Here is a 24084-nt window from a genome sequence, read left to right on the forward strand (position 1 = left end):
GAGATAATATATACAATGGAAGAATAATTTTAAAAGGTTAAAAGCAGGCATTTGATTTCAGTCTAAAATGTAGCTACAACTTTATTTGGTAGATGGAATAAGACACTTCAACGGGAAGTGCGAAGTACAGAAACAACAGAAGATCTAAGTAAAACTGGGGGTTGGAGAATCATTGTGGATTTTAGTATTGTGTTGATGTGCGAATAGTGTTAAAATTTAGGCTAGGGCTGTTAACCTTATATCGATAATTAAGACAAGGTTTTGGATACTTCTGTTAGATCTACAATTGTCTGAAAAATAATTTGTGCCATGGAGTTTGTGTGTGTATGTGTGTAAGGATGAGGGCATCTGTATGTGTATCAAATGTTTTGTTTCTGGGGAAAGAATTTCTAAGCTTTTATTTTGGTTTCAGAGAAGTCTAAGACTCTTCCTGATGTATACAGACTAGTGCTAAGATGTTTGAGACCTTAAAGATTTTAAGGCTATGCTATTTTGAGAATTCATAAAAGATCAGTTCTCAAGATTTGTGCAATGAATATATTTAGGCAGTGGAAAACAGATATAGTTCTCTGTCGACATTTTATTTGAAGACCACCATAATAGTTTTTCTAAGAATAGTAATGATAAAGCAATTTGGAGAGAATTAAATTATAAGCTATGTAAAATTGATGTCTTTAAAAGGCCTATAATTTGGGAATTCCTTATTTATTTATTAACACCCTTGCAAGCAACCTCTCAAAAGCTCCCTTTACATCTTTGTTTCTAAGTGTGTGTGTATGTGTGTATTACTGAAGAAATGATTTCTAGATCAGAAAAGTCTAGTTTATATTGAATTGTACAAACATTGATGTAAAGTTTGACAAACCTTGAAAATGTTTTGATTAGTTTTTGGTGCATTGGAAGGCCAGTTCTGGGGGCTTGTTCAATGAAAATGTTTAGGCAACAGAAATAAATATAGCTTTTTGTCAAGGAAATTTTCTTTGAGGGAGATTACAATAGTTCTCTATAGTAATGACAAAAATAGGGCAACTTGCAGAGAAGTTAGTAAGCTAAGTAAGCATTGTGTCTTTAGCAAAACTTATCATTTGTATATTTCTTATTTCTTGATTAAGAAGACTCTTGCAACCAGCCTTTTAAAGGCTTCCTTTACCTCTTTGTTCCTAAGTGTATATATAAGGGGATTCAGCATGGGTGCAATGATTCCATAGAAGAGAGAAACCATCTTTCCCCGGTCTTTGGAGCGGGGTGAAGGTGGTTGCAGATACATGGAGATAGCTGTACCATAAAAAAGTGACACCACAATTAGATGGGAGCCACATGTCCCAAATGCCTTTCGTCGACCTTCAGCAGACTGGATTCTCAACACTGCTTGGACAATAAAAGCATACGATATAAGGACAAGTGTCACGGGTATTAGAAGGAACAGCACACTGATGAAGAATAGTTCAGCCTCATTTGCTGTTGTCTCAACACAGGACAACTTGAGCAGAGCAGGGACTTCACAGAAGAAGTGATCCACTTCTTTGTGACCACACAGTGGCATCTTAAGTGTCCAGGTGGACTGTAATACTGAATTGCTAAAGCCACTAATCCAGGATGCAGCTGCCAACTGGAGGCAGAGCCTCTGGTGCATGACAATTGAGTAATGTAGAGGCCGACAAATAGCTACAAACCTATCAAAGGACATGATGGCCAGGAGAAGACATTCAGTGGAACCCAAGGCCAGGAAAATGAAAAGCTGGGCCACACAGCCACCATAACTGATTACTTTTCTGGTGTTGCATATGTTTACCAGCATTTGTGGAACTGTACTTGTGGTATAGCAAAGGTCCAGGAGTGAGAGATTGCTAAGAAAAAAGTACATAGGGGTGTGGAGTTTGAAATCCAAATGTAACACAAGAATTACTGTCAGATTGCCAAAGATTGTCAAGATATAGGAAAACAGAAACATCACAAAGAGTGGAATCTCTAGCCATGGTTGATCTGTGAAACCTAACAGAATGAACTCCTGTGGAACACTCTTATTTACCCAATTCATGTTGAATGGTTCAACTCTTCATTCTCTGAAATACAAGAAGTCAGGAAGTTAACAACACACTTACTGATTTTGTCGGCTATAATCATTTTGCTAGCAATTTACATAAAATTACAGACTGATCCAATTAATGTGAAAAAGTATTGATAAAAATATAAATATTTATCCATCCAAGTATTTAAAAAGTGTTTATATATTTGTAACAGCGTATCAGCAAAGTGAATTTCAAGAATCCATTTTTTTTTTTTTAATTTTTTTTTTTTGAGACGGAGTTTCGCTGTTTTGCCCAGGCTAGAGTGCAATGGCGCCATCTCAGCTCACCGTAACCTCTGCCTCCATGGCTCAAGCGATTCTCCTGCCTCAGCCTCCCCAGTAGCTGGGATCACAGGCATGTGCCACCACACCTGGCTAATTTTGTATTTTTAATATTGATGGAGTTTCTCCATGTTGGTCAGGCTGGTCTCAAACTCCCAAGTTCAGGTGATCCTCCCGCCTCAGCCTCCCAAAGTGCTGAGATTACAGGCATGAGACACCGTGCCCGGCCTAATTTCAAAAATCTTAAGCCATATTTTCAGTTTCCAAATTGACATAATGTATCCTTTGATATTTTACTGTTTGTAAATGTATTTTTCACATTCTTCCTACCTAGATATTTACTGTGAGGTAGATGTAGATACAGTTTCCTGTCATTTGAATTCATTCTAATTTCTCCTCAAGGCCAGTGAGATTCCCTGATTGTAGGAATCAGTTAAAATTAGTTAAAGCCACCTCCCATTATTCCCCTTCCCTCAAAAAAGTCGTGTAGACAGTATCTAGTAAGTTATCAGACACAATTTAAGGAGACACATCCTTTTCATTTTAGAAGCTCATAGAATTTGTATAGATTCCTTAATAATATGATATTTGAAGTTGACAGGCTGGTCTCATATCCCTACCCTCTCTAATTAGTTACATTCATGATATTGGAATGCTTCTAACCCTTTGATCTCCATACTTCTCATTTGTAAAATGAAGATGATACAGTGGTCCCCCTTTATCAATGGGGGATACATTCCAAGACCACCAGTGGCTAGATACCTGAAACTGTGGGTAGTGCCAAACCCTATATATACTATGTTTTTTTTAATACCTACACAACTATAATAAGGTTTAATTTATAAATTAGGCACAGTAAGAGATTAAGAACAATAATAAAATGGAACAAGTATAACAGCTCCACACCCCCATTTATTGTAATAAATGTTATGTGAATGTGGTGGCCCTTTCTTTTTTTCTCTTCAAAACACCTTATTCTAGTGTACTCACCCCTCTGTGTTCTGATGATCTGATAACCGAGATGGCTACTCAGTGACTAACAGGCAGGTGGATGCTCTAAATCAAGCTTGTCCAACCTGAGGCCCACGGGCTGCATGCAGCCCAAGATGGCTTTGAACGCAGCCCAGGACGGCTTTGAATGTGGCCCAACATAGATTTGTAAACTTTCTTAAAACATCCTGATATTCACTGATGATTTAAAAAAAAAAAAAAAAAACTCATCAGCTGTTGTTAGTGTTGCTGTATTTTATGTGAGGCCTAATACAATTCTTCTTCCAATGTGGCCCAGGGAAGACAAAAGATTGGACACCCCTGCTCTAAACAGAGGGATGATTCCTGTGACTGGGTGGGACAACACAAGACTTCATCAGGCTATTCAGAATGGCGTGAATTTAAAACTTCTGAATTGTTGACTTCTGTAATTTTCCTTTTAATATTTGCAGACCGTGGTTGACTGTGGGTAACTGAAATTGTGCAGAGCAAAACCACAGATAAGGAAGGACTACTGTAATATTTTTCTAAGTTGTCTTGATGTGAAGTATAAATGATGTGAGGTATAAGTGCACACATTTACCCTAGACTCACGCCTTTAGAAATGGAGAAAAGTGGATGAAAGGAACTATAGTGATCCAAGGTCTGAGGTGCTCAGAGAGGAATTACTTATGATTTTTAGAACTTTAAATTTCCTAGGGTTACCAATGGAAATGACTATGCCTGTTAAAACTCAACATCTGATTTCCTTCTTAACCCACAAACCATCAGCTCCAACAAGAGGGGGTCATAGTAAGCATATGATGTGAGTATAAATGTGATCTTTACTGTAAATTGCCTAGCAAAGTGCCTGGCACATAGATGCACAGCCATGTCAGAGAAAGTACAACAGTTCTGCAGGAACTCTGAGATGCTTTGAGTAGAGGCTATTCAGCCCCATACATTTCCTGGAGGGACTAATACGCCAACTCTACCAGCTAAACATGTATTCATCCTCCCCCCAAAATCTTAATGGGACACTTAATTATTTTATTACTTTATCAATATCAGAATATTTGTTTTTCAATTTCCTTCATGTTCAGCAAAATGTTAGCAATGTGAATTTTAATTTTTCTAGTTATTTTAGAGCCATTCGTTCCCTAATAAATGTCTCCTTGACTCTCATATGAAAAGAAATTTGAGATTTGTAGTCATAGATGTGGATATGAAATGATATTCAAAGGTATTTTTAAGTGAAAAGAGGAAGTTACTGAACATTTGTATAGCATGATTCCATCAGTTTATAAAAAGAATATAATATTAGTATAACATATATACTAATATATAAATTAAAAACTACCTTGAATGATACAGAAGAAAGTATTACTCCTAGGAAATCAAAATGGTGGTGAGTAAAGCAGACTCTACTAATAAATTCACCTATTTTTTGTTCAAGTTTTTAATAAGCAGACATTACTTTTGTAATATTTTTTTTAAATGACTGTGCTGACCAATTTATTCTCTGTATTCCACTTTCAGACTAGCATTGCTTTAGTTAAGACTTTGATCTCCATGAGGGTGAAAATATTATAAGAAATATAATTTTTTTATTTCTTGATAATTCCTTAAAATTCAGTCTGAAAGTACAAAGAGTTTTTTTTTGTTGTTGTTGTTGTTTTTTTTTTTTTTTTTTTTGTGACGGAGTCTCACTGTGTCTCCCAGGCTGGAGTGCAGTGGCGCGATCTCGGCTCACTGCAAGCTCCGCCCCCCGGGTTCACGCGATTCTCCCGCCTCAGCCTCCCAAGTAGCTGGGACTACTGGCGCCCGCTACCGCGCCCGGCTAGTTTTTTGTATTTTTAGTAGAGACGGGGTTTCACCATGTTAGCCAGGATAGTCTCGATCTCCTGACCTTGTGATCCACCCGCCTCAGCCTCCCAAAGTGCTGGGATTACAGGCTTGAGCCACCGCGCCCGGCCTACAAAGAGTTTTTTAAAGGATGGATTGTAGGAGCATTTTGTATCTTACTAGTAATATATATATATTACTATTATATATATTACTAGTAATATATTTTGCTAGCAATTTACATAAAATTACAGACTGATCCAATTAATGTGAGAGACAGAGAAAGAGAGAGCACCAAGGAATGCAGGAATCAGATAAAACAAGGCAAATGGCCTCAGTAAAGACAGATTTCATATACTTCACAATTTCTTTGAGTTGCACAAGTGTTGAAGAGATCCCCTCAAACCCATAATTTTGGGATGGCTGAAATGCCCCAGTTCATTCAGGACTGCTGAATGTACTCCTGCTATCTTGACATAGTCACTAACAGAGTCACTCCTATTCTCAGACACGTTCCTGTTTGGATAAATTATAATGTCTCCTGTCATTTATTGCTCAGGAGATCTCTCACTATTAAGGACACTGCATGTGCTTTCTCCTTTAACATGGGTCAATGGCCCTTCCTTCCTGACCAGGCCGTCTGTCTTACTTTTCTCCTTAGAACTCAGCTAAGAGACTGCCTCACCAAAAAGCCCTTTCACTGAGGATTATAGAAGAAGGAGAGAATCAGTTAACTCTTTTCAAATTAATTGACTGCCTCACTCTGAGATTCAGTCCTTACAAAATAAATAAACTGCCCTCTCATCAATATAACATATTAGTGTATCCTGTTATGTAATACCCCTCGCATTCTGTAGTAAGGGCACAAGGAGGGGGGAAATATTTATCATTCAGGTAGGAAGCCCTGGAGCTGAATAACAATGATGCAGCCGGAAAGCAGTGAGGGGAGGAAGCTGGAGATTTCAGAGCACTGAATTCTAATATTCTGTCTTACTCATCTTTGCATACTTTCTCATCTTCTAAACAAACAGTTACCTCAAATATTTATCCACTCTTAAAAGGATATTTTTAAATAGCTGTGGTATCCTTTTGTATTTCATACATTTTATGTAATTTAAATTCTGATTCATATCCTTAATTTTAGGATTAAAATGTTTGTCAACAACTAAAAAGCAAAACAAAACAAAACTAGGAAGTCCTTATCTGCATCTTTAAGATTATATCAAATAGGCTACTGAGTACTTACCTGTTAACACCTGCTCCAATTGCTTGCAATTGTGGCTAATGTCTTAAAGGTGGTAGCTTTCTCTGCTTTCCAATAAAATCACATTACCAGCATCTCCAGATACAATTATTCGCATTTTGAATAGCAAACATTCCATTGACTAGCAAAACAAAACATTTGAATTATGTGATATATCTAGCAGATCAGAAAGAGAGCGTAGCAAGTGGATTAAAACAGAAGTTAATGGAAGAGAATTTTAGAAAGCTGCTGAGGGGATCTTTATAGTTTTTTTCTGTGGTCACTTTAGAATGTTTTAATCCCTAGTTTAGAATACTTACCTAGATGAATACGCATCCTTACCTCCTTTCTTACCTGTGTATTGGTTGACCTTATATTTGTCATCTCCCTCGTGAATTTTCTCATTACATATTTTTAACATTAAAAACAGATGAGGCTCAACAGAGTCTTGGAAGCATCTTTTTAAATTGCACTGTGGAAAAAAAAATCGAGACAAGAGAGGCAACAAGAGTTTTAGTCCCAAACCTGCCATCCGAAGTCACTGTATAATTGGGCGAGTTAGTTAATAGCTTCAGCTGTCAGTTTTATTTTCTGTAACATTATAGGGTTGCTATTTTCCTTACAGCATAAAACTGTTTACTTCTATGTTTTCTTAAAGTTTCTCATATCCCTGTGAGATACATTTCCAGATACCGTCTTTTTGCTGGAGTATGAGAATGAATCATAGGACCATTTTCTCCACACAGCTGATACATTGCACAAGGAAGTTTGTAAAAGAAAAAAATTCCTGTTTATAAAAGATTAATTTTGTAGGTAGAAACCTGAAATTATATACTCAAAGAAATTACTTTCCCGAAGTCCTAGGTCTTGTAAGCAGCAAACTGAAGATTAGAACAAAAGACTGACCTTCTCTGAAGTTCTTATTTCCCATAGAAATTACAGATATGCTCAAAATAACATTATGTATAACAATAAAGCACCTAAAAGATGAAGCTAAGTCAGATTTTTCCAGCAGATAATTTGGTCTTTGCTGAGATTTGAATTACAGACTTTAACATGAGTGCTTACTTAGAACACTCAAATTTTAATGTAATTTTATTTCATAATTTTTAGAAATGTTTTCTACTTACCTCCATTTTAAGCATTAGAGGTAGATCTTTTTTGTGTGTGTGTGTGTAAGAAGGCTTGAGTTCAAACAGGACTAATTTAAAGTGCACAGATAAACATCTTCATACATTTAGTTGTATAATTGATTTCATGAAATTTTTTTACTTATTTTAATTCCACTCAATATGCAGTAAGTCCTGAAGTCCCTACTCAGAGTTAACTAGATAATAAGGATGAAATATTGCTGATGACCAGAATGTGGTGTGCAGCATCACATCACTTGGAATTTAGGGTGTCAACTGCTATTCTCGGAGAACCTTTCGAGTCAGTTTTGCAAAATGGATAAGAGAATTTTCTCTATTGATTGTAGTGTTTGTTTTGGTCACTGGCAGAAATCTCAATCACTGAACTGCAAAACCCCTCCCCGCCCCGGCGACCCCAGTTTATAGCAGTAAACAGCATACCCAGTGGGAAGAGAGAGGAGATCTCTACGAAGTGATGTTCCTCTTTCAAAACTGATTTGCTAAGCAAAATCCTTTCTCTAGGGACTGAATCCTCAACTTTTTCTAATGCAAAAGGAATGACAATGGGGACTAAAATACTTTATCAAAAAACACTGGAATTTTATGCTATTGAATTGAAGTTAGTTTTCTTCTGTAAACTATTTCATGAGTTCTTTAAAACCAATTACTTCTATCAGGAAAGAAGTCTTTATTTTTATTATTATTTTTTTAAATCACAGCTGCACATGCCAAGGGAATAATTTTTTTTTTTTTTTTTTGAGACAGAGTCTTACTCAGTTGCCCAGGCTGTAGTGCAATGGCGTGATGTCGGCCCACTGCAACCTCTGCCTCCCGGTTCAAGTAATTCTCCTGCCTCAGCCTTCCGAGTAGCTGGGACTACAGGTGCGCGCCACCACGCATGGGCTAATTTTTTTGTATTTTTAGTAGAGACGGGATTTCACCATGTTGGCCAGGCTGGTCTCAATTTCCTGACCTCGTGATCCGCTCACCTTGGCCTCCCAAAGTGCTGGGATTATAGGCATGAATCACCGCGCCCAGCCCAAGGGAAGAATGTTTTTATTTCACGTGTAAAATCTCTAAGATGCGATCCGAGATCATGTTCCCAAAACTTTGATTTCTATATCAGAAAATAAGCTACCATTTATCTCAAGAAAATAGTGTATTAATTTGATTTATGGTATATTTTGTATAAAATGGCTTTTTAAAAAGTTAATGTGCAGCAATATATCTAGTATATATTTTCTTTGATGGATTTTGAGTTTTCAGTCTCAGTTTCTAAGGTCTTCCTCAGTTCAGAATTGTATCTGGCCCCTTAAATTGCCTGGTTTAAAGTTTATTTATAGTACAGTATTTAATCCAAACGTAATACTTTTATTTTCTATATGTTGTAATATGCAGATTCATTTAAGTTGTTTTCTAGATTAATAAAATTAGAAGACATATGTTTATAATTCTAGAAAAAATATTTGGTATCTATTAAATAGAAAAAAACACTTTTAACAATTTTGAAAAAATACTACAAATAGCTCAATAGGAAAATAAATTACATAGGCAGTTTAGAGAATAGCACATTCAAATGATCAATAGATATAAGAAAATATGATCAAGTTATCAAATATAGAAAGATATATCTTTTTAGTTCAACATCTCCTTCTGAGAGAAGGATATATTAAAGTAATGATGATAAAGCTCCCCATTTTCACCAGATCAGAAACAAAAGGATAAATGAATTTTATTGCTAAGGTGGATGAAGGAAGACAGTTACTCACAGATTATTGGTGGCTATTTAAAGTGTTATAGGCATTCTGGTGAGAAATATGGCAATAGTTGCTTACAAACTATATATATTGTCATTCTAGCACTGTTACTCCTGGGAATCTTTCCTAGGGAAAGGAAATTAACAGTATATAAGGACACATGGGCAATGACGTTTATTGTAGAGATATTTTAATGACCAGAGATAGAGAAAAACGTGTTTTTTTTGGTAGATAGTTTTCTAAATAATTAATATGTTCACTGAACAGAATAATATGCATCCATCTAAAATAAGGAACTATAGGTCTTACAGACAGCTTGGAGATATTTTCCTGGGGTATCGCTGGGTGAGCAAATAAAGAAGCAAAAAAGGTAAAAAACATGGTCCCAGTTTTATAAAATAATTATTTAAGGCACCATAAATATGATTTTCTGTATTGTGTGTCTGTGTGAGATTACATAACAAAAGACCTTTTTTTCCCCCAGAATAATAAGAAAGGCCACTTCTTACATAATTAACAAGAGTAACTTGGAGAGAGGCAGACAGTAATATTAGGAGGAGGAGCGGGGTGAGGAGGGGAAAGAGGTAGATGGGACATGAAGTAAAACTGGAAAGAGAAAGAAATTAAGATTTCACATACAATTGATTTTTTAAAAATGTAATAGCAGTGGTTACCCCTGAATAGAAGACCAGGAATAAGCGGAAAAATTGTACTGGTGTGTGGACTTTGTTTTTTTACAATATTTTCAAAAAGGTTTTATTTATTTATTTATTTATTTATTTATTTATTTATTTATTTAGACAAGAGTCTTGTTTTGTGGCCCAGGCTGGAGTGCAGTGGCGTGACCTTGGCTTACTGCAATCTCCACCTCCTGAGTCCAAGCAATTCTCCTGCCTCAACCTCCCGAATAGCTGGGACTACAGGCATGCAACACCATGCCCAACTAATTTTTTTGTGTTTTTAGTAGAGACAGGGTTTCACCATGTTGGCCAGCCTGGTCTCGAACTTCTGACCTCAAGTGATCTGCCTGCATCGACCTCCCAAAGTGCTAGGATTACTGGTGTGAGCCACCGGGCATGGCCAAGAGGTTGTAATTTAAATAAACAAAAGCATAGTTTGAAAAGAAAGTAAAGAACTAAGCAAGAAAATATGAATAAATATAAATATTCTGTAGAATGAACCAATTATGCAAAAATGGAAATGGTTTCAAAAGTTCTGAAACTTAGAAACTATCAAGTGATACCCACTTACGCAAGTTCTGGAAGTAGGGAAGGATCTGCTGAATTTATTATTACTAGCCAGACATGTGCCATCCTTTCAAAGGATGATTTCACTCAGTCCTCATAAGTGCTCTCTGAGAAAGCAATTCACTATCTGCATTCTATAGATGTAGAAACTGAGGCTTAGGGTGATTAAAATAGAATGTGTCAGGGAACTGGTGACATAATATGGCTGTTCCACTTTTATTTATTTATTTTTGTATTTTGTATTTTTGTTGTTCTTTTTTTTTTCATGCCTTCCTTCTTACCACTAGGACTTATTTTTCAGAAATTTACTTGTTAGCATTTTAAAATAGAAAATGTATCGAATATTAGAACAAAATTCTGTAAGTAGCAAGGTGGGCAAAGTGTTTTCTGTCAGATAAATATTAAGGAAGCATGAAAGACTGGATATAACAACTTTCCCAGGAGAAATGGAGATAGGATAAGGACCAAATTTTACTAACGTTTAAAATGAACCCTTAGTACTGGAGTCCAAAGGGAGTGGGTCGTATTCTAAGAAATCAAAGGGAATGCTGAAGCTTTCTCCAAACAAGGCTAGCCCAACAATAATTTCCTCAACTAATTCCATGTTGCCATAAGAAATCCAAAAAAGCAAAGCCTTCAATACAAAGAATCAAGTCCTGTTTTATAGTTCTCTCTCTCTCTCTCTAGATATACATGTGTGCATGTATAAATTTTTTGAAGCATTTGTGTGTGTTTTGGACCTGATACCCACTACTCCTAAAGTTTTCAGAGAGTATATCCTCCAAACAAGAATATTCTCCATTTCCAGCATAACCATCACAACTAGGAAATTCACACCATTGCAATACTGCCATCCAATCTACACACCACATTTAAATTTTGTCAGTTGCCTTAGGAGTGTCCTTCATAATCAACTTTTCCTTTTGGTCTAGGATCCAACTCAGAGTTATGTGTTGTATTTAGTTGTGATGTCTCCTTAGTTTCCCTATATCAGGAGCAGTTCTTCAGCTTTTCCTCATCTTTCATGACATGGTATTTTTCAAGAATGTTGGCCTGTCACTTAGTAGGTTGTCTCTCAATTTGGGGCATTTGACTTTTCTTCATTATTTATTTTTGGCAGGAATACAACAGAAATACTGTTATCTTCTCATTCATCATATTAAGAGGCATCTGATATCCATGTGTCTCATTATTTGAGATTTTTTACTTTTATTACCTGGTTTATGAAGTGTCTGCTAAGTTTGTCTGCTACAAAACTAATTAATAAGTATTTTGCATTTATTAACTGAGATGTATGTTGTAGAGAGTTACTTTGAAACTGTATAGACATCATGCTTGATGTATATATATATATAGACATCATGCTTGATATATCCAGGCATTGCCTGGATAAATTCCTTTCTACCTAGCAAAGGAAAAGGTGAACATCCTGAATCAGAGGAAATGACCACAGACTGGATTTATGGACTCCCAGGGCCCACATGAAATGAATTTAGGTGAAAACAGTATTTATCATTTGACTGCCACGAATCTCCACACTCAGTAGTTGACCAAGTAGAATCTCCCTTCTGGGGAGATTTCAGAGAATAATGTTTCTGTTAAACACTTGAAAGATGTATTGAACTCCAGTTGCATTATCTCTTTAGCCCGTGCATAAAGCAAATTGAGATTGATGAATGAAATGGATTATTATAAGCTTCATAAGGTGGCAATTTTAATTAATTGTTACTTTCAGTTTGACTTGCTGTCCTATTTGACCACCTTGACATCTGGCAACCTCTCACTGACACCTTGATTTTAGCCCACTGAAATAGATTTTTATCTTTTGATCTCCAGAACTGTAGGATAGTACATTTATGTTGTTTTAAGTCACCACGTATGTGGCAATTTGTAAAAGCTGCCACAGGGATATAATAAACTAAGTGAGCTAAATTTCAACTTTGGAGAAGAAATTAACTGTATTTGAATGTTCTGCTTCTATTTCTGAATCAACTCATGAGACTGTTAGCTTTGTGTGTGGCTGAAAGCAAGAGAAAGATCTTGAATCTGTCCATCTATAGGTGAGCAATTGTGGCTTTAGCTGTCATACCCAAGAAAATCCAAAAGTGCTTGATCTGTCTGAAGCAGATTGGAATGCTATATGGAGGCCATATATGCCTTGATAGAAGTATTTTAGCAGAGGCTACCAGATTTCTGCAGCACAGCCATGCCTTCTTTAGCAAAAAATGATCAACTGAGGGAAATAGAAAGGTGAGAATCCTAAATTACTGCTTTAAAAACAGGACATTCAGATCTTCAGACTCACAGCTAAAAAAAATAAAATAAAATAAAAGGAGACCTCACATTCTTAATTGTCTTAAGAAATGTAGATTATAGATATATGTATATAGATATACACATATATCTGCGCATAATTAAATGCAAAGCTCTTTAAATGAATTGCTGAGTGTATTTTACTGATTCTGTTAGCTTTTTATTTTGAAATAATTTTAGCCTTACAAAAAAGTTACAAAAATAGTTGAGAGAACTCCTGTATACTCTTCAACTAGACATTTTACATAATCATAGCATAATTTTCAAAGCACAGGAAATTACCATTGATAAAATACTGTTAAAATTTTGCAAACTGGGCCAGCTGCAGATGCTCACACCTGTAATCTTAGCACTTTGCCGAGGTGGGAGGATCACCCAAGATCAGAAGTTCAAGACCAGCCTGGCCAACATGGTGAAACCCGGTTCTCTACCAAAAGCACAAAAATCAGCCAGGTGCAGCGGTGCACTCCTGTAATCCTAGCTACTCAGGAGGCTGAGGCAGGAGAATCGCTTGAACCTGGAGGTGGAGGTTGCAGGGAGCAAGATCAAGCCATTGCACTCCAGTCTGGGTGACAGATCGAGGCTCTGTCTCAAAAAAAGAAAGAAGAAGAAAAAAAAGCAAACTCTTTCACAAATGTCCTTTTACTATCCCAGGATCTCATCCAGGATCCTACATTGCATTTAGTTGCTGTATCTCTTTAGTCTCCTCCTCCAACCTGGGACAGTTCCTCAGTCTGTCTTTCAAGACTTTGACACTTTTGAAGATTATTAGCCAATTATTTTATAGAAGTACCTTCAGTTCGGGTTTGTCTGATGTTTTCTTATGGCATATATTGAGGTTATATATGTTTGGCAAGAATATCACAAGAACGTTGAGGTGCTCCTTTTAGTACCTCATATCAAGATGTTCACGATGTTTTATTGTATTGCTATGACGATAACTTTGAACACTTGGTTAAGATAATTTCTTCCAGGTTTCTCCACTGTAAAGTGACCATTTTTCCTTTTTAAATTTATAATTATCTTGAGAGGGAATATTTTGAGATTCTGCAAATATTCTGTTTCTCATAATATTTTTGCTACTTACGTTGGTGTTCATCAGTGCTTCTTGCCTGCAACCATTATTTCTGTAGCATCTATTTTCTATTTCTATTGCTAATTCTACATTTATTTATTGGAATTCTACTGTAAAGAAGAGCTGTTATTTTCCCCCGTTTGTTATTTGTTCAGTCATTTATTTAAACTCATATAGACTCATGGGAATTTGTTTTATTCTATTGTTTGTAGTCCCAATACTATCATTATTTAATTTACTGCTAAAATTGTCCTAGATTTGGCCTTTGGGAGCTCCTTCAAGTTGACTCATGTATCTTTTTAACATGCCCCATCACTATTTTAGAACTTCTATACTCTGTGTCACCACCAGCTGTTCTAGGGTCATCTTGGACTTTTACTTCCCCAGCCCTAGAATCAATAATTTTTCTAAGGATCCTTGGTTCCTTTTACTGGAAAATATATTTGGAAATCAAGATCTAGGCATCAGGTGTGCTCATTGCTACTGATTTGTTATTGCTTCCAGACTCTCAGTGAACAGAGCATACACATACATTTTTATTTCTGTACCTAGCTCTGTGTGTGTGTGTGTGTGTGTGTGTGTGTGTGTGACCACAGTTCATACTAATGCCTCCGATTCCAATCTAAATACCACAGAGTTTATCTGCATCAACTCCCTCCATTCCTTTCTTGTACCTTCTTTCTTGGACAGTGAGAAATTTGGCTCTCATTATCCATAATATATGTACTTATTTGCTCAATTCTAATACACAAATAGCTTTAGAATTACTAATCCACTCTGTTGGGAATAACAATTTCACTAACTAGAGTACAATATTTATGTACAGTTCTTTTTGCTTTTATCCTTAGATGAGTCTGTCATCAGCAAAATAGTCAAGATACTCTTTTTCCCAAAGTTAATTAGGTTAGTTTTTTTTTTTCTTCCTTACCCTCTTTAACTTGCTTTTGTTGCCCATTTGTAATGCAGGTGGGTTAATTTATTATTCTCTGTATTTCTTTTGGGTATCTTCCATTCCGGTTGACTTTAATTATTTATTTAAATTTGGATATATGAAGCATTACTATGGCTATAAAAGTTAGAACACACAAAATGTTATATGTACTTACGAAAGTGTCACTCCCCCTCAGCCTTTCCATTCCACTAATTCTCCCATTTTTAATACTGTATTCCAAATCACCACCTCCTCTAACCCTGTGGGTAACTAATCTTATTAGTTCCTGGTTTATCATTCCTGTCTTTCTTTTTGTATAAAGGGGCAGATATGTGTATCGTTTATTACATGTCCTTCTTTCTTATATGAAAGAACTGTAAGATAGTACATTATATGAAAGGTAGTATAGACTGGGTACAGTGGCTCACGCCTGTAATCCCAGCACTTTGGGAGGCCTAGGCAGGTGGATCACTTGAGGTCAGGAGTTTGAGACCAGCCTGGCCAACATGGCAAAACCCTGTCTATACTAAAAATATAAAAATTGACTGGGTGTGGTGGTGTGCACCTATAATCCGAGCTACTTTGGAGACTGAGGCAGGAGAATCGCTTGAACCTGGGAGGCAGAGGTTGCAGTGAGCTGAGATTGTGCCACTGCACTCCAGCCTGGGTGATAAAGTGAGACTTCATCTAAAAAACAAACAAACAAACAAAATAGAACGATGATATATAGTACTCTTTGCACTTTGCTTTTTCCATTTAACAATATAACCTGAAATCACTCTGTATTACTTCATACAGATCATCTTTATTCTATTTTAAAAGTCTCTTTAAAAACTTTTTATTTTGAAAAAGTTACAGATTTACAAGAAATTGCAAAAGTAATAATAGAGGTCTTTTGTACTCTTTACCCAGTTTCCCACAATGGAACATCTTACATAATAATAGTAAAATAACCAGGAAATTGACTTTTATACAATCCATAGGTTTTACTCATTTAACTAGTTTTACAAGCATGTGTGTGTGTATAGTTCTATGTAACTTATCACATGTAGATTTGTGTAACTATTGCCACAATCAAGATACACTATTGTTCCATTTCTACAAATATCTCTTGTGTTACTCCTTTCTAATTACACCTATCTCTTTCTGTTCTCAATGCCCCATCCCTAACTCTTGGCAACCACTAATTTGTTCACTATCTCCATTAATTTGTCATTTTTGAGAATGTTTGTTCATAAATGAAATCATATAGCATGTAATATTTTAAGATGAACTTCTTTCACTCAGATTAATTCCTTTGACATTCATTCAAGCTGTTGCATGTATCAATAGTTTGTTCCTTTTTACTGTTGAGTTATATTTCATGACATGGAAGTACCATAGTTTGTTTAACTATTCACTCATTGAAGGACATTTAGGTTGTGTCTGTGTTTTGGTACTACAAATAAAACTACTATAAACAGCAATGTCTAGAATTTTCTGTAAGCATAAGTTTTCATTTTTCTGGGATAACTGTCAAGAAATGTGACTGCTGGGTTATATGGTAAGTGTATGTTTAATTTTTTAAGCAGTTATTTTCTACAGTGGTTGTACTATTTACATTTCTACCAGCGATGTATTATAGCTCATTTCTCCATATTCTTGTCAGCTTTGGTGTCATCAGTATTTTAAAAAATTCTTCTATTAAGTATGTAGTGATATCTCTTTGTGATTTTAATTTGCATTTCCCTAATAGGTAACGATGTTGAACATATTTTCGTGTGCTTATTGCTGTCAGTGGTAAACATCAGCTCTGTGGTAAACATTAGCTCCTGTCTTTTGGCCATTTTCTAGTTGGATTGTTTGCGTTTTCACTGTTGAGTTTTGACAGTTTTAAAAAAATATATTCTAGTTAGGAGTCTTTTGTCAGATATATGGTTTGTAAATACTTTCTCCCTGTCTATAACTGTTTTTTTAATGCTTTTAACAGGGCCTTTCATAGAAAAACATTTTCAATTTTGGTGAAGTCAACTTATTTGTTTTCCTTTTATGGATTACGCTTTTGCTGTCACGTTTTAGCATTTACTGAGATTCTTGAATATGTTGGCTGATGTTTTTCATTGGTTTTGAAAAACTCTTAGCCATTATCTCTTCAAATTTTGCTTCTGCCTTGTATTTTCTCACTTCTCTTTCTGGTACTCTATTTGTATCTTAAATTATTTGTATACATCTATACAAATCATTATGTTCATAATTTGTTTCTATTCTTTTTTTCTTTCTTGTTGTTAGTTTGGGATTTCTTCTACTTATTTGTCTTCCAGTCACAATTCCTGTATTATGAGGTTAAAATAAGACTACAGGGTTTGGTGGGTTTTTTTGTTTTGTTTTTTTTTGGGGGGGAGGATTTGCCGTGAAAAATGAATTACATGCTAATATCCAGAACCTACAAAGAACTCAACCAAATTTACAAGAAAAAAGCAAACAACCCCATCAAAAAGTGGGCAAAGGATATGAACAGACATTTCTCAAAAGAAGACATGCATACAGCCTACAGACACATGAAAAAATGCTCATCATCACTGGCCATCAGAGAAATGCAAATCAAAACCACAATGAGATACCATCTCACACCAGTTAGAATGGCGATCATTAAAAAGTCAGGAAACAACAGGTGCTGGAGAGGATGTGGAGAAATAGGAACACTTCTATGCTGTTGGTGGGATTGTAAACTAGTTCAACCATTATGGAAAACAGTATGGTGATTCCTCAAGGATCTAGAACTAGAAGTACCATATGACCCAGCCATCCCATTACTGGGTATATACCCAAAGGATTATAAATCATGCTGCTATAAAGACACATGCACACGTATGTTCATTGCGGCACTATTCACAATAGCAAAGACTTGGAATCAACCCAAATGTCCATCAGTGACAGACTGGATTAAGAAAATGTGGCAAATATACACCACGGAATACTATGCAGCCATAAAAAAGGATGAGCTTGTGTCCTTTGTAGGGACATGGATGCAGCTGGAAACCATCATTCTCAGCAAACTATCGCAAGAATGGAAAACCAAACACCGCATGTTCTCACTCATAGGTGGGAACTAAACAATGAGATCACTTGGACTCGGGAAGGGGAACATCACACACCGGGGCCTATCATGGGGAGGGGGGAGGAGGAGGGATTGCATTGGGAGTTATACCTGATGTAAATGACGAGTTGATGGGTGCTGACGAGTTGATGGGTGCAGCACACCAACATGGCACAAGTATACATATGTAACAAACCTGCACATTATGCACATGTACCCTAGAACTTAAAGTATAATAATAATAATAAAAAAAGAAAGAAAAATGAATTACATTTATGTATTTTTAAAAATAATTTCAACTTTTATCTTAGATTCAGGCGATACATGTGTAGGTTTGTTACATGGGCATATTTTGTAATGCTGAGGTTTGGGGTCTGATTGATCTCATCATCCAGGTATTGAGCATAGTATCCAATAGTTAGTTTTTTAACCTTGCCTTCATCCCTTCTCCCTTGTAATCCCCAGTGTCTATCTTTATATCTGTGCGTACCCAATGAACATGCAGTATTTGGTTTCCTGTTCCTGCATTAATTTGCTTAGGATAATGCCCTCCAGCTGCAACCGTGTTGCTGCAAAGGACATGATTTTGATATTTTTAATGGCTGCATAGAATTCCATGGTGTGTATGTACTACATTTTCTTTATCCAGTCTACTCTTGATTGGCACCTAGGTTGAGTCCATGTCTCTGCTACTGTGAATAGTGCTGCAATGAACTTATGAGTGCAAGTGTCTTTTGGTAGAATAATTTTCCTTTGGATATATATCCAGTAATGGGATTGCTGGGTTTAATGTTAGTTCTGTTTTAAATTATTTGAGAAATCTCCAAACTGCTTTCCACAATGGCTGCACTAATTTACGTTCCCAACAACAGTGTAGCCAGACTAAATTTGTAATTTGTTATTATTTTACTTTTTATTTCTAGAATGCATATTTTATTCTTTTTTGTGTATTTCAATTCTCTGGTGAAAATTCTGTAAGTTTATGTATTTTATCCATATTTTTCTCTAACAAAATAATCATAGTTATGATCAAATATTTGTTTGCTAACCTTAAAATCTGGTTCATCTAGGGATCTCTTTCTAAGGCCTCTTTAAAATTTTTTGATTATTGATTATATGGTCTTCTTGCTCTTCTCATGTCTAGTAACTTTTTATTATATACTAGACATTGTGTAAGTGGACAATAGGAGCAATAGATGATGTTATTTTCCACCAAAGGGGTTTCTCCTTTAGGTAGATCAAGTAAGCAGATTTTCTTCCACTTCACTGTCCTTCACCCCTACTTTCATATCTCCTCACATACCAGCCACAGTAAGCATTTTGATTCTTTCATTTTGGTAAATTCTTCTAAATTATCACTTTTCCTTTCTCTCTATGTACATTTTGTTCTTTTTATTAGTAATTCACCCCTTAATCATCCATCTCTCTAAATTTTCTTCAAAATATTCTAAAATCAATGTAGAGTAAAATAAGTGCTAAAGTCAAACTGCAAATAAAGAGCTTCTGGTATTCTGCCAAATACAACAGAGAGGAATAGCTGTATTAGTCCATTTTCATGCTGCTGATAAAGACACACCCAAGAGTGCGAAAGAAAAAAAAAAGGTTTAGGCCAGGTGCGGTGGCTCATGCCTGTAATCCCAGCACTTTGGGAGGCTGAGGCAGTCGGATCATGAGGTCAGGAGTTTGAGACCAGCCTGGCCAAGATAGTGAAACCCCATCTCTACTAAAAATATAAAAAATTAGCTGGGCATGATGGCGGGCATCTGTAATTCCAGCTACTCAGGAGGCTGAGCCAGGAGAATCACTTGAACCTGGGAGGCTGAGGTTGCAGTGAGCCAAGATTGTACCACTGCACTCCAGCCCAGGTGACAGTGTGAGACTCTGTATCCCCCTACAAAAAAAAAAAAAAAAAGAAAGAAAAGAAAAGAAAAAATGATTTAATGGACTTACAGTTCCACATGGCTGAGGAAGCCTCACAATTATGGTGGAAGGCAAGGAGGAGCAAGTCACATCTTACATAGATGGCAGCAGGCAAAAAGAGAGCTTATGCAGGAAAACTCCCATTTTTAAAACCATCCGATCTCGGGAGACTTATTCACTATCATGAGAACAGCACAGGAAAGACCTGCCCCCATGATTCAATTACCTCCCACTAGGTCCCTCCCACAACATGTGGGAATTCAAGATGAGATTTGGCTAGAAACATAGCCAAACTATATCATTCTGCTCCTGGCCCCTACCAAATCTCATGTCCTCACATTTCAAAACCAATCATGCCTTCCCAACAGTCCCCCAAAGTCTTAACTCATTTCAGCATTAACTCAAAAGTCCACAGTCCAAAGTCTCATTTGAGATAAGGAAAGTCCCTTCCACCTATGAGCCTGTAAAATCAAAACAAGTTAGTTACTTCCTAGATACAATGTGAGTACAGGCATTGGGTAAATACAGCTGTTCCAAATGGGAGAAATTGGCCAAAAGGGCTACAGGCCCCAGGCAAGTCCAAAATCTAGTGGGGCAGTCAAATCTTAAAGCTCCAAAGTGATCTCCTTTGGTTCCATGTCTCTCATTCAGGTCATGCTGATGTAAGAGGTGGGTTCCCTTGGTCTTCGGCAGCTCCACCCTTGTGGCTCTGCAGGGTACAGCCTCCCTCCTAGCTGCTCTCATGTGCTAGTGCTGAGTGTCTGTAGCTTTTCCAGTCACACGGTGCAAGCTGTTGGTGGATCTACCATTCCGGGGCATGGAAGACAGTGACTCTCTTCTCACAGCTCCGCTAGGCAGTACCCTAGTAGGGACTCTGTGTGGGGGCTCCAACCCCACATTTCCTTTCCACACTGTCCTAGCAGAGGTTCTCCATGAGAGCCTTTCCCCTGCAGCAAACTTCTGCCTGGATATCCAGGCATTTCCATATATCCTCTGAAATCTAGGCAGAGGTTCCCAAACCTCAATTCTTGACTTCTGTCCACCTGCAGGCTCAGCACCACAAGGAAGCTGTCAAGGATTGGGGCTTGCACTCTCTGAAACCACGGCCCAAGCTGTACATTGGCCCCTTTTAGTCATAGCTGGAGTGGCTGGCACACAGGGCACCAAGTCCCTAGACTGCACACAGCATGGGGACCCTGGGCTTGGTCCATGAAACTATTTTTTCCTCCTAGGTCTCCAGGCCTGTGATGGGAGGGGCTACTGCAAAGTTCTCTGACATGCCCTAAAGACATTTTCCCATTGTCTTGGTGATTAACATGTGGCTCCTTGTTACTTATGCAAATTTCTGAAGCCAGCTTGAATTTTTCCTCAAAAATGAGATTTTCTTTTCTATTGCATTGTTAGGCTGCAAATTTTCCAAATTTTTATGCTGTGTTTCCCTTTTGAAGCTGAATGCCTTTAACAGCACCCAAGTCACCTCTTCAATGCTTTGCTGCTTATAAGTTTCTTCCACCAGATACCCTAAATCATTTCTCTCAAGTTCAGAGTTCCACAAATCTCTAGGGTAGGGGCAAAATGATGCCAGTCTCTTTGCTAAAACATAACAAGAATCACCTTTGCTGCAGCTCTCAACAAGTTCCTCATCTCCATCCAAGACCACCACAACCTGGATTTCATTGTCCATATCATTATCAGCATTTTGGTCAAAGCCATTCAACAAGTCTGTAGGGAACTACAAACTTTCCCACATTTTCCTCTCTTCTTCTGAGCACTCCACACTGTTCCAACTTCTGCCTGTTACCCAGTTCCAAACTTGCTTCCACATTTTCGGGTATCTTTTCAGCAGCATCCCACTTTGCTGGTACCAATTTTCTGTATTAGTCCATTTTCATGCTGCTGATACAGACATACCTGAGAATGAGAAGAAAAAGAGGTTTAATCCACTTATCATTCCACATAGCTGAGGAGGCCTTACAATCATGGTGGAAGGCAAGGAGGAACAAGTCACATCTTACATGGATGGTGGCAGGCAAAAAGAGCTTATGGAGAAAAACTCCCATTTTTAAAACCATCAGATCTCGTGAGACTTATTCACTACCACAAGAACACCATGGGAAAGACCTGCCCCCATGATTCAGTTACCTCTCACTGGTCCCTCCCATAACACATGGGAATTCAAGATGAGATTTGGGTGGGAACACAGTCAAACCATATCAATAGTCAAGTGCAACAGGAAGAATTTTTCAACTGGGCCTTGATTCTTTCAGTATTATTTTTATAAGATGAACATCCTCATCTGAAAGAACATCATAAGGAAGGAGATATAGTTAAAGCAGTAATGATAATTATCAAAGAGCTACTGTATGTCAGGGACAATGCTAAATATTTAGTGTTTCTTACCTTATTTAACTTTCACAACAACTCTTCAAAGCAATTTTTCTCTCTAATGATAGTAAATGAGCCTTCCTAATTTTCAAGCCTGCAGTGATTGTTTCTGAGCTAGAGTTTCAGCCATTCTCTAAAGGCTATTCTTCTTTCTCTTTATTCCAGAGATGATTTAAATTCTTATTCTTTATGAAAAATGGTCAGTAGTTTAATGCATTTGGAGCATAAAACAAACAGGCGCTCTTTAGATAGAGTTGGAAATGTGAAGTTGGTACAGAACCACATCAATATTAAAGAATATGCATGTATTTCTCTAGACAGGGTCATTTCAGGACTTTACGTATGGGCATAACAAAGCCTATATTTTAGGAGGGCTCCTTTTGTAGCAAAGCGAAAGATGGTTTGAAGTAGCAAGATACTAGAGATTAACAAAGGAACAGGCTAGTATAACAAATCATGCAAAAGTTAATGAGCTACTGAGCTAGCACAAGATGAGTAAAAACAAAAAAGTTAGTTGGAGGTATGAAAGACAGAGGTTAAAAGTAGTCCTAGAAACTTACTGAATATGAGCATTCAGGGAAATAGATGACCTAAGAAAATGGTGGTATTTCAAGACTTGTTGACTGGACAAATCACAAAGGGATGAAAATCAAAAAGAGCAGGTTTGAAAAATAAAGTTTGAAGAAATAAGAAATAATGGACATTTGACATCAAATTTTATACATACTTGTGATGTAACTATTATAAGTAATCTGTTTTTCACTTCCACAAAATCTACAATGATAACAATTAAATTGCAATAAAAAAAGACTGAATTAAATGTAATTGCATCTGATGGAAAAGATGACTGATATAGCTTTCATTTCTTTCTTGAAGACATTCTATTATGTCATATTACAAAATGTTAAGTCGTATGGCAACATGTTGGGAAGCACTTCTTGCATCACATATAACCCTTTGATTGTATCATTTTATTTCACAGAAAGTAGCTTTCCATGACTATAATAGTTCCATCAGTTACAAGTTTAAATGTATTTGTAATGAGTTAGGAATGGTGGTGGGCCAAGAGTGAATAAAAGGGGTAGAAGCGAGGTGGCAAAAAATAAATTTAAATATTGCTTCTAAATTTTCTTCTTTGTTTAATAACTTAATATCCCTTCTTGAGTTAACTGCCCCATAAGGACCTCATCTCCTTCACTTCTCAGAGGGACTCATTATCTCAGATAGGAAATTCTTGAGAGCATCAAATTCTCTAGGTATTTTTCCCTAGTTTCCAAGAGAAAATATTAGCTAACAGATAGTAATATGAGCTAATAACTGAATCTAAGCATAGAAAGCAATTATCAGGAGGAATAGTCATCTGACCATGCCAAGAAGTTTGTTGGCATACAGAATTAATATTGATTAATTTTGACTGCACCTCTATGTGTTTCAGTATTTCTGTCTAAACAAAACAAGTTGCATGTCATTTGTCTGTAAATTAATGGAGATGATAGTATTATCATTGTTTCTAGCTAATATATTCTATCTCTACTTATATAGTTAGTGGTATTAAGATTACATGACTTTAATAATGTTTATATTTAAAACATAGTATTTGACAAACTAATGACCAGATATTTTCTGTTCTGTTGACAAAAGTCCCTGGAAATAGTCACTGAAGTTAGTAGACTATTAGCCCACTATTAAAATTTAAATAACATTTTAAATGTACAAACTGCATTTATATGTTATATTTCATGTGTGTCATCAATTAAAACCTTTGGTTGCAGAGGTAAAATGTAAAATTTATCTCCCTTAGAAGCCTTTGATAGGTAAATATAGAACATATGCTTTTGAGATG

At 36.6% G+C, this 24084-nt stretch overlaps 2 protein-coding genes across 2 annotated transcripts in view; one reads left to right on the forward strand and one right to left on the reverse strand.

The window, feature by feature from the left end:
• LOC101022063 (olfactory receptor 2B6) overlaps positions 1-24084 on the forward strand; it is a 69113-nt gene that overhangs the window by 16473 nt on the left and 28556 nt on the right. The window lies entirely within an intron of this gene.
• On the reverse strand, positions 1097-2038 carry LOC101021712 (olfactory receptor 2B2). Its single transcript, XM_003897227.5, has one exon. It carries the CDS (start codon positions 2036-2038, stop codon positions 1097-1099), a length of 942 nt encoding a protein of 313 aa, XP_003897276.3.

The sequence above is a fragment of the Papio anubis genome, chromosome 6, assembly GCF_008728515.1.
Source record: "Papio anubis isolate 15944 chromosome 6, Panubis1.0, whole genome shotgun sequence".
Classification (NCBI taxonomy): domain Eukaryota; kingdom Metazoa; phylum Chordata; class Mammalia; order Primates; family Cercopithecidae; genus Papio; species Papio anubis.

Excerpts from the sequence above, each read along its gene's own strand:
- LOC101021712 (XM_003897227.5), bottom strand. The coding sequence starts at position 2,038 with ATGAATTGGGTAAATAAGAGTGTTCCACAGGAGTTCATTCTGTTAGGT.